General features: G+C 31.2%; 1 protein-coding gene across 1 annotated transcript; it reads right to left on the bottom strand.

Annotated features, from left to right (window-relative positions):
* Positions 1-1,311: 1,311 nt before the first annotated feature.
* Positions 1,312-5,857, bottom strand: LOC123692171 (TNF receptor-associated factor 6-like). Its single transcript, XM_045636869.1, has 7 exons — positions 5,754-5,857; positions 5,288-5,439; positions 4,544-4,665; positions 3,752-3,945; positions 3,213-3,370; positions 2,732-2,986; positions 1,312-2,443 (listed from the first exon to the last, which is right to left on the bottom strand). The coding sequence occupies exons 1-7, from the start codon at positions 5,793-5,795 to the stop codon at positions 2,116-2,118; spliced, it is 1,251 nt and encodes a 416-aa protein (XP_045492825.1). The 5' UTR covers positions 5,796-5,857; the 3' UTR covers positions 1,312-2,115.
* Between the last annotated feature and the right edge of the window lie 6,636 nt (positions 5,858-12,493).

Below are 12,493 nucleotides of genomic sequence, written 5' to 3'. Positions count from 1 at the left end.
TTACATGTTAAACGCCGACTTATTATACCTAGGTACTGTCTAAGCTTAATTTTAACGGTCGTAATATGATTTAGTAATCAATACTTTAAGATAGCATTCATATTGTTCAATAATTATATGTACTGACCTTATATACATAACTTTTAAGTTCCTAAATCTGTAAAACATTGCAAACAATGACTTTATATCTCTCAAAAACGTGTTTCTAGCGGGAGTATAATGCTAATTTCATGTGCTCTACCAGTGTTAGGTATGTTTTACCTAATTATAAAATTTCACCATTCTAAGTACAGTTATTAGTCTACTTAATCGTATCATGTGAATATTAATTAACCAAGTATATTATATACGTATGTATAAGATGTAGTGTTGTATTTTTATACGAAATGAATGTAGTTTTCATAGAAAAGTATGGTATAATATCATCATGATATATTTGATAAAAACTCTTTAAATGTTATGCGGTTGCTTTTGTATGCGGCCTACTTTAAGATCTGTGTAAGTTAAGTTATAATTGTATGGGTGGCATTGTGTGAATTGTTTATTAAGGGCTGATTTTTCAATCGTCGGTTAAAACTTATTCATCGAATAACGTATTAAACTACCATTTCAAAAATGTATTCTAATTGTCCGTATATGACAGATTACAGGTGACATTTTAAAATGTTCGTGTAATACTTTATTGGACGGATAAATTTTAACCAAGGATTGAAAAATCGGCCCTTATTTAAATTATCAACTAAACCCACGCATTTTGTTTACTGTGACTGTGATAATTAGTATGAAGTAGAAAATAATAATTTGAGTCCAATCCGATTGATTCGAACATTCCAGATGCAAAACATGGACCCAATAATTATAAGTTTAATGTTGAATGGAAACATGGAATTGGTGTGTGATATTTATTGTCTCTCTTTGGATAGTTTGCTTTTAGTTGTCTTCCGTTGCGTGCGGTGTTTAAATTGTATTTTATATATAAAAAAAAAACGTATTTTTTAAAAGTATTCGGAATATTGTCTATGGTATTGCCATTTGCATAGGGGTTGCCATATTAGCGTACAAATTGACGCGTAGTTTAACTACTTAAGAGAAAAATAAAATATTTAAAAAAATTGACGGGGTAAATTATTATCTTACGAAAATGATTGTGATGGATGGATGTGATAGGAACTTATGTCATTAGAATAAGGTTCAATATAATTATGTATAATTCCTATATTTTAATCATTTGTAATTGATATATAATTTTTAAGTGTTTAATATAATATACTTACATGGAATGTTGGTGTTTTCTTTAAATCAAATCCTTCCTTCTTTAAAAAGATTTATTGATATATAAATAACAAAATAACAGATTCTTTTTATACAGCTGATGTTTAACTCATTTAAAATAACTAACAATAAAATCTTAAATACAATGAGATTATTTAAATACTGATCATGTTACACAATGGACGGTAATAATATTAAGCTCTAATTAAACAATTGAATTTCATAACATTTTAACATCTATAGACTTGGAAATATATAAAATTATTTTTTAACTTAGTTTCAATTAAATAATTAAGTAACAGTAAAATGTAAATTACTTCATATAAAGATAAATTGGTCTCACAATATTCTAAAATGACACATTCTTCATCACATCTTTCATTTTATTGAATGCTATAAAATATTGGAATGTTTAAGATAACTCAAAATATATAAAAGTTATATTCATTTACACACATTTTTAAATTGGATAGCTAACCTCCAATAAGCTATTTGTGAATTGTACTTATTTGGAAATTAAGTACTTACGTAAAAATATACTCGATCTTGAAAAAAAAGTTTTTTTTTTAATTTTTTTTTATGACAAAAACAACTAGTATAATATATAATATCTGTATTTTGTTCGTATGCGTTCTTTTGTATGCACCACATTTGTATCTGCACCAATTACTCAAGGCACTAAGAAATAAGTTATTCGTATTTGTAAAAACAAGCTAGTAAAATTGCATTTAGATATGACATTAGAATCCTAATAACATTTCTACTTCCTAACATTAGTTACAACCATAAATATAAATCCCAATACAAAACAAAATAAATAGAACAAAAACATCACTCCTCGTGTCATACACACTTGATATGCACTTTTATAATCAGCACATCGTCCTTCACAAAGCCGTTTCTCACTACATCACTGACCACAGCATATTCCGTGTATCCAAAGCCTCGAACACATATCTCCGTATTTGGTTTTCTGAAGGCCACTAATGATGAATTAGACATCATCGTGTCTCGTTGAGTGTATTCATGGTCATATTGGTTGATCATTGCGAATGAAATCCGACCGTTGAAAGGCCAGTCTAGATAGTCGTCGTTTTCTGTCTTCATGAGGTGCACGTGGAGGGCGAAGCACAGCGGGTTGAGGGGGGATATGTTGAGACGGACGCAGAATCTGAAATTATATAGATATGATTACCGTTTGAGTTTAGTTTAATTATGATTTTTGTATTCAAATTGGTGGATTTTGAGTTGCAAAGCAGAATTTATTTTAAATCAGTTATTTTTTTATAAAAATTTTGATTATTCTAACAGAAGGTGCGAGAAATAACCAAATTCTGATCGATACAAATAAATAAATATTTCAGGGCAAACAAAAAATGAAATTGTGTTGCTACAACTTTAAGAGTTAGCATTCCAATATGCTGTCAATAGTACTTTCAAAATATACAACATTATTTACCTATATCCATTTGGTGAAGTATAAAACCCAGGGCTATACAACATTTTGTTATGATCCTTGAGCATAGCATCCAATCTTGCTTTAAAGTTATCAACCTTCCATATATAATGCCCCATACAGTAGCGCAGGAGCATGTCATTGTTCTGTTTCATCTTAGCTACAGCAAATGCTGATAATTGCTTGGAAATATTAGCAATTACTATATCTTGTTCACGGTTCCTTTGTTCCAAAACAACTACTCTTTCGTAGAGGGCTCTGGAATAAGAAAGAAGAGGTTGGAAAATCCTTGTTTAATATTATAGTCATATTTACAATTTACTGATAAAACAAGGTTCTGTAAAAAGTTTATTAAAAAAAGATTTTCATACACATTACAATAAGGAATGTAATAGAACACTGCTAACACAAAGTAAGAACATTTTTTGATGATCAATGTCCATGTCCATACCTTTTTCTGGTTCATAATTTTAGTGAGAATTACCTTATAAGCGCACTCGTATCATTAATAGGTGTGGAAGGTGTCCCCTCGCTTCCCTTTTCCGGCGGGTCCCACAAGAGAGCCTCTTGCGCTTTTCCATCCATGCTTGCGTTTGACATGTCGTTGTCGATTTTGATTTTCGAATAAGCATTCATTAGTAACTGTAAAAAAATATTATTGTTTGAAAAATATATTAAGATTTGTTAAATTTAATATTTATTTACAGTGTCATGACATATTGTCATGTTATCAATAGAAACACGCTCAAAAATTGTCCGAACCAAAACTATGCCTACGCGAGTATTAGCAGCAGAGTTTTAGAACAATTGACTTTGAACATTACTGCCCAAAATAACGTGTTTAATTTCAATGAACAATACCGCTCTGACATTATTTCACAAATTTTGCGATTGTGAATCTAATTGTTTATAAATCTATAATTCTATAGCAATTGTATAAAAATTGTTCTATATAGATCAGCAATTTGCAAATCAACATTATACATACAGTAACTTCCGTATTATTAAAATATTATTACTCACACTCATATGGCTCAATACATCATTATGCATGTGTGTGTTGGCATCTTCCTGGCTATCAAACATTTCACTGCAACCAACAGCTTTGAATGAACAGGGTATTTTAACATTGTGTTGCGTTGATGCCTCAGGCTGGTTGAATTCGCATGTGGATATGTGTGCGTCTAGGTCTAAGGGTGTCACTTTTACTGTACATCCTGGAATTATAAATCTATACATATAATAAATCTGTAGAAGGGTCAATTCTGTACATTGAAAATATTGAAAAAATAAATAGCAGGGGGTGTTACTGGATCGATACCAAACCCAAATATGTGATTCAAAAAATTTTGGTCTGTCTGTATGTGAAGGCATCACGTAAAAACTAACGGTTCGATTTCGATGAAACTTGGTACAATTATACCTTATTATCCTGGGCATAAAATAGGATACTTTTTATCCCGGAAAAAAACGTAGAAAAAAAAATCTTAATTTTTCCGCGCGGACGGAGTCGCCGGCGTAAGCTAGTACATAATATTTTATTATACAGTATATACCAATTTCTAATATAGATACCGAAATCTATTTTGTGAACAATTTTTAAGAGATGAAGTTGATTTATTACAGTTGTAAACTCCAGTATGTATTGTAATTTTTAATAGGTATAGTAAATGATCCCCTTTCTTTACATATTATAACATTGTTTTTATTTGATTTCTAATGAGACAACAAGAGTTGAAAAAATAATGAATATATTTTTATTTTTTATATTTTCAGATGTATTTTCTTATAAATTAGAATATAACTGAAACTAACCTTTTGAAGCAAACGGACAAGACATCCTTTGTTCTAGAATCTCCCTCTTTGTATAATTGTCAGGAAATATATCAACCTTCATACTAAGGTTTATATTATCAATGGGGCAATGACCACTATTTCTGAAATTAAAATAGATACATAGGCTTAAATGCTTTATAGAAACTAACTAACTACTGCATTATAATGCTATTGCTAATATCTATGACATTGCATTTAGTACCAAATGAATCATCTCATGTATGTAGGTGGAATCAAATAAAAATGATCATTGAAATGATGTCTTATAGATTATATCAATAGATAAATCTACTATATACTAGCTTTCCGCCCGCGGCTTCGCCCGCTTTGTGCTTTAAACTATCCTATCTCTCAAGTTGGATCGAACTGCACATGGTGTGCGAATTTTATTATAATCAGTTAAGTGGTTTAGGAGTCCATTGAGGACAAACATTGTGACACAAGATTTATATATATTAAGATTATGTATGTAGATTTATATAAAATATACTAAGCTAAGTATAAATAGCTAAGAATAATTTAAACATTATTATGTAGAAAAGTTTGTTTGTTTGCACACACTAATCTTGGGAACCATGGGTCCGATTTGGAAAATTATTTCACTATTACACAGTCCATTTATTGAGGAAGGCTCTTGAGAAGGCTATATTATATCATCATACTTTGACTAATAGGAGCAATGCGGATATAATTGTTTTAGGACCAAGTAATATTATATCTTACTGTAACCATGAAGTAATGCAGCCCTTACAAAACTTATGGCCACATGTTGTGATAACAGGGTCTCGCAGCCAGTTGAGACATACTGGGCATTCATATCTTGACTCTGGCTGATCACTCAGCACTGTTTCATTTAAGGCTGTTATACCCATAGGCTGGAATTGAAAATGTATGTATTAATACAAGCTATGCGAGCGTATTTCAATATAAGTTTAAACATGTTGTTGAACATTAAAATTAATGAATACATTATAATTCATGAATGTATTATATTGTAAAATATATATGAAAATTTTCAAAATGTTTATACAACGGAAAATCTGTCAATTATACCATGAAAATTTAACGGAACGAAGGAAGTAGGCTGATTTGCATACAAATGATTCAGGTAAAGGTCTCTTGTGGTAAAAAAATGTTTAAAGTTAGTGGAAGAGTTGAAACGAGCGCTAAATGTGAATTGTGCACTTACCGCTATGCCTTCTGATGCATTCTTTGTTTTATTATGGTCCATTTCATTACTTTTTTAAGCAATATAAATAAAAAAGTATAAAATTTATCGTCCAACACCCAAAACTCTACTCTTTGACCCAAAAACAAGTAGTGAGCTGTCAACACAAGCTGTCAAGGCTTCGTGAGGCGTCAGCTGTCAGAAAACGTGACAGAGAGTGACATTGACATATCAATAACTACAGATTAATTAATTATTAAATTATTCTTTACTAGCGGTCCGCCCCGGCTTCGCCCGTGGTACATATTTCGCAATAAAAGGTAGCCTATGTTCTTTGTTAGGGTCTAAAGATTGTCTGTGCCAAATTTCATCAAAATCGGTTGAGAGGTTTAAGCGGGAAAGTGTAACAGACAGACAGACAGAGTTACTTTCGCATTTATAATACAAATAATATTATATAGGGATTTGGAGGCCCAGTGGTGAGGACCGCGGACTTCATATCAATAGGTCTGAGGTTCGAGATCAGGCGTGCATTGAAAAATAAATAATTTTTCAATTTATCTGGACAATATCACCGTTCCTAAAGACGATGAGATGAAAAACATCGTGAGTGTTTTGTCAAGGTTTTGTATTCCAACCCGCACTTCAGCTGCATCGGCCAATTGGTGATTTATGGCCTGCACATGCACCCTCCTATGAGACCCGTGTCCCTGCAGTGACAACATTATGTTAGCGATGATGAATATTAGATGCTGATGTATATTTTTTTAATATTCACTGTCGGTTCGATAAGTATTAGGTATGTAAAGAGAAGAGCTAAACAGTAAGTACCTAACTCTGTGTTTAACTCTTCATTCAAATCAGAGCAATTTTAGATTTTTTAGCGATATCATTAGGTAGGTACATGAATTCCAATCTTCCACACAAAATATCCCTAGATTTTGTTGAATTGTGTATTAGGTATAATTAGATTAACAGAGTAAGTTCTATGAACGAATACATTTTTATTTTAACATACCTAATATCACAAGACACATCGGTCGTTATTTTGTTTGGGAAGACAAAAGATCTAAAACTGAATTGAATAACAAACTTAATGTAGATTGTAAGTTACATAAAAGGTGTTTTAAAATTCCAACGATTCAAGCCATGCCGGCGAATTGTGTCAACGTTGATTCATAACGATATCCTTGAGTTACGCTAAGAATGATAAACGCTATCACAGTTAGGTGTTTAAATACCGTAGTATAAAGTGCAGCTTAATACATACTCGAGCTTATGCGTTAGAATACAAATGGTAATACCGAGGCAAATGTGATACAACATGGATACAACATTCATACAGTAATCCAAAATTAATAATGCGCATGCAAATCTTCGCTAATTGTCGTATTTCCGAAGACACTCGAATCATTGAATCGTAAGAGCCCTAAACAACGAACTTGCATTTTACACCTTGTTCAAAAGAAATAGACTGTCAATTCACGGTCATACACAATCAAAAACAAATCGGGCAGTAGGTGACGGTAGCCTGTCAGTCAAAAAACTCAAAAATCCGTCAGTTGTCTTTAAATATTGGTGGTGACTGCACGTGTTCTCTCTGTGTGGAATTATATAGAGCTGCTATTATGTACCCTTCTTGGTTTTGTTTTTAAAGGTGAATTGAATTAATCGATGAAATGATTTACACAGGTGATGACAGTAGGGAAAGTGAAAATGAAGAAGAGTTCCGATGTATCTAAAATGTCAGAAATAAAGATAATCCCTGATTTTGATTGTTTTTATTTTTTTTTGTAATTGTCATAATATTGAAGAATGATCAGTACTGTAAATACTTTTGAACTGAGATTTTAATGATAAGATTTACATATATGGTTTAAATATAAACCTGTGTTTGAAAACCATACTTTATACAATATAAATTTTGTGTTATTTTAACCTTATTTTCTTCCATCATTACACTAGCTAGTAAGACACTTTAAAAGTACTATAAAATTTTCCAAGTAAATTAATCCAACAAAGATAATATATTCGCAATCGTGGGGTTATTTACTTAGAAGGAATTATCGAAACAAAATCTTTACTTACCTACAAATACATATTAATCTTTTTTAGCACAAAACATATAATTTGACTAAATTATGCATGAAGAAAATGCATTTAACCGCTCTATATACCTAGATATCATTTTCGACGCTCCGAGAATATGACAGTTGGCGAACAGTGACGAAGATTTCTATGCGCATTATTACTTTTGGAGTACTGTACAAACCTAAAAATAAGAGAGAAAAGAATATGACACATTAAAATGCCGAAAAGCTCACTACTGCTGCGATATAATAATATACACAGTATTACAATATTATATGGTAATACTGTGCTAATATCTAATAATCAAAATATAATTATAACGATCCTCATAAATTAGATAGACTATCCTATTCTCCCTATTCTATTCTAACTGTAAAACTTATAATATCGAAAAATTTGCAAAAACACTAAGTATGAGTATTTTATAATATTTAAAAGGCATTTGAGTGTATTAATTAATTAGGGTTATCAGGAACGTTCTCTTGCTAGCGGTACACAAGATAATATACATAAGCTCCTTCGGTACACATAAAGTAAAGTCAATAGACAACAAGATATATAAAATTATGTGTTACTCAAGATAAATAATGTGTTACTCAATATTCATAGAATGTGGAGAAATTATTGCGCAGCCACTGACATAGTGACACTGAATATTAATTTCTTTTTTTTATATGTATGGGATATTAATATCTTAAAATCATATTCGTCCATGCTTAAAATTATGAACTTAAAGTTGGTATTGGGTTCCTTCTTCGTGGTATGAAGATATTAAGTAAAAGTTATATTATTATTGGAAAATTTTAAACATATTTTGTCATCGATTTCCTAATTGAAATCCAAATTATATTTCAGTATCTATTAAATAAATGAACAATTATATTTTATTAATTATAGGTAGTTATCTTTGACATCGTTTATCATCTTTTGTTTAAAAAATTTTGAGTCACGAAGGCTAAACTCTGAATTACAAAAAATTCTCTCTCATAATCCCAATTATGCAAATTTTATATTTTTATATCTACTCCAAATTTGTGTTCATTTTGTTTGAGATTTACATTGTGGGTACATTTTTATTCACTGAATTTGTAATTCCGATGAGCTTTCGTATTACGTAATTTTTATGACGATCTTTTTTAATTGGGTTGTAAATTGTAATAAACAGGGAAGCAACTGTTGCGCGTAAAGATTTCGTGTGATATGGTATTTTATAAGACAAAGGTCAAAACTAAGTGCACATAAAAGTTAGTTTTATGTAACTTTCGGCTTTTTGTAGAAGGCCAGTATAAGATTAACCATCATAACATTTTTTGTGTTATGTAGATATACTTCGCCAGAGGATATAAAAAAATAAGAATTTTTGAGGTTTCTAACTTGGACAGGAGACGAAGATATTATAGGGGAGTATATGCATGAGTACAATTATTACTGCACTCCATTTTACATTCTAATTTTCTTTAGAGATGGAAGATCCGATAGGTATAACGTTGGAGATATTAGACTCAGGACCACAGCTAACTTCAATTATTTAACTGTATTTAATCAACTATTATTAAAAATATATTGCATACAACCGGTGCGTCAAAATCCAATAGTTCCTTATTTATAATTAATATTATGTGATTCTCATAAATATGATAATACCATACAGCTTATCTTGGCAGAAAGCTCGTTATTTCTAATCAGATTCAAAGGGGATGGTTCAAAGATACGCTCATAGCATTTTCATGTGATTCTTATTAAGGATAGACGTAGGTCCGCTTAGAAAAGACTAGTCCTTCCCTTTTGATGGGTTTTTAAGTTAGGAACTGGTTGTGTTAGTAGGTATAAAATTATGGTAGGTAGGTAACTAGTTAAATGTATATTTCTCATTAATATATAGTCTTATCACAGGTCTTATCTCTACACATATTACCTATATAATAATTTTTATTCATTGTTTAAAAAATAAAATGTCTTATGATGTTAATACTTAGATAGATTTAATTGGATATTGTCATTCATCACATCGTATTTCCGTTGAATTTAAACAATCGACAATAAAAACGCACTTTCCCGACTTAAATATTAAGAAAATTAGCTCTACTTAAGCATAATTGGATTATAATTACGTCATTAAATATTTGTTCTCACTGATACAATTCACAAACACGTGATAATTCAAAGCAATTCACTTTAATTTATTTCATTACACGCAACCGCCCTAATTATCAAGTGCATTATCGCTGTAAGTGTCGCCATATTGTACCTATTATTTCAGAGCGTACAATAAAAAAAATGTTAGTTGTTCTTTATAAAAATATAGAAAAAGCAATTACATAAATACCTATGTATTTTGTACAAATATATGTTTCAATTATCATTCATCGTAGACAAAATGACTGAAAAAATTCGTAAGATCTTACATGCCTGTAACACAGGCTTTATCCAACTTGACATTGTAAGTTAATTTATAATAAAAAGAGAAGTTGTACGATAACGGTGTTTCTCGTTTTTATCAATTTGTACCGTGGCTAATTGACGCTTTTAATAATCCCATTCTAGCGTACTTGAATGCATGAAGGGGAACGATAATAGTGTTCGAATATCTAGTCTATGGTGTTTTTATCGCGATCAGGGTCGATCAACCTGGTTTAACGGTAAAGCGTGGTTACATCACCGTGTAATGTAATAAGTGAGAACAGTGTAGACAGGCCTTTACAACGGTCAACCCATTAGAGTCCGAAGTGTTTGATATTGGGAACGATCTATAATGATTTTGTCTAACGGTACTTGTTGGATTTATTGCCGACGGTACATTATTTGCGGCGGCTATTGTGTTTGTACTAACTGTTTGTTTGAGCATGATATTGAAATAAATGGGTAAAGTTGTAACATTGTGGGATACAGGCACAGGATACAGGTGTGATAATTTTAATACCTGTTTCATTGATCGCTTTCGATTTGGGTTAATAAGTACCTACAAGATGATTTTTGCTACCTGACAGCCCGAGATGTTATCGTTTTATTTTTTTTTCAGAAGGGATGGAAACCGTCTCTGTTCTCTATCCAAACAATAACTAAACCCAAACATAATCCACAAATTATTGAAATAAAATAATTTATATTCTCTTCGATAGAATTTGCCTTATACAAGGAGAAAACAGTTTGAAAGAAAACAATCAACTAACATTATACATCTGGAACATTTTATTTATTGATCATTCGGATTTAATTTCTTACATAGAATGCATACAGTTAAAAAATAAGAAGTGTGAAGTACATCCATGAGAAATCAGGCCAATTTAAAATGTTATTTCGTTCTACTTCTAAACCTACCCTCCAAAAACTTTTTCAAAAAAGCTCTCCTTTCAAATTGTTATTCTATGAAAATCTCCGTCTCGATGGTATATTCATAATATATTTTAATAAACATCAATAATAATTTATAGCATCTTCCGACATTGCGTTAATTCGATTATGCTTGTCCTCGACCGCGTCAAGCTGATAACTTTATGGCGGTCTGGACAACTTATTGCCTAATTAAACATGTTCACCGCAATGTATACGGAGTAATTCCGGCTTTAATAACGTTAATAAACTATGACAAAATCTTATAAAATGTGCACAAGCCAAGTCTAATCTAATCAATCTTTTTAAATCTGTAATTTGAAAAAAATAAATTTCATGATTTTTGGCGGGAAAAAGTATCGTCAATTTTTACAAGGTTACAGTTGCTTTTTGAATGAGATATTGGATCATAAATAAAAAAAAAGACGTGTGGCACTCGGGGACTGCTGCGGTAAAGCTATTGCATAGCATGCCTTCAAGCCACACCTCCGAGCCCGTAGGAGTGGGGAGCGTGAGGTGTTTTCGTTACGGAATTTCTCGATTCGGTCCCCGCGCTCAAGGCCCGCCATAGAAGCTATGCAATAAAGCTTAAAAATATAAGAAGTTTAATAAAAAATGTACCCGTTTAAATACTTACACCGTTAACATACTTACAGGCGCAACTAAATATCATTTTCAAGATAAGCGTAAGGCGTTAACCCTCTTCAAACTATTAAAGGTCGTTAGCAGCATGGCAGCATCGCAATGTCAACAAGCAGGTAAGCATCTGACGTGAAGTCGCTTGAGAAAAAATTAAAACCAGTTAATGAGCAAAATAAACATGTCCCGAGCAGACGCATCCCTTATTTGTTTTGTTTTTAAGTGTAGCCGTGTAGCTATCACAATTTTATGGTATCGTGGACATAAGTGATATGGGCTTGATAGTTACAAGTTACAACTATAAAAAGTAGGAATAAGGAACGTGATTAATTTCATGGTTTATGTACTTAATTTATTTATATTTTAATAGTAAAAAAGTATGTCGCGTTTTACATGCAAGCCGTTGTATTGTGAAATATGACTTCGTTTATAATATTATGTTACGTTCTTGATAGGTAATATTTTTTTAAATAAATGAAAATAATAGAAGATCAAAAAAAAATATATATCGAATGACGACGTTGGTTAATGAAGAATTGAAGCTCATCATTCTCTGTAAGCCATGTCATCATGTTATATTTTCAATTGGAGTCAAATTTGAAGGAATGCGAATAAATAAAACCTAATATTTATTTATTACCATCAAACAATCGAGCAAACGATGATTGAATTGTTACTGTAGGATTTTTTAATAACTATCA

The sequence above is a fragment of the Colias croceus genome, chromosome 5 (genome assembly GCF_905220415.1).
Source record: "Colias croceus chromosome 5, ilColCroc2.1".
Classification (NCBI taxonomy): Eukaryota; Metazoa; Arthropoda; class Insecta; order Lepidoptera; family Pieridae; genus Colias; species Colias croceus.
Note: the sequence above shows the minus strand (reverse complement) of the source record. Positions and strands in the feature narration are given on the sequence as shown.

Coding starts and splice junctions, on each gene's coding strand:
- LOC123692171 (XM_045636869.1), bottom strand. CDS start 5,795: ATGGACCATAATAAAACAAAGAATGCATCAGAAGGCATAGCG. Junction 3,371..3,751: donor ATGTATTGAGCCATATGAGT/GTGAGTAATAAT, acceptor ATTTTTTTACAG/TTACTAATGAATGCTTATTC. Junction 2,444..2,731: donor ACTTCACCAAATGGATATAG/GTAAATAATGTT, acceptor ATATAATTTCAG/ATTCTGCGTCCGTCTCAACA.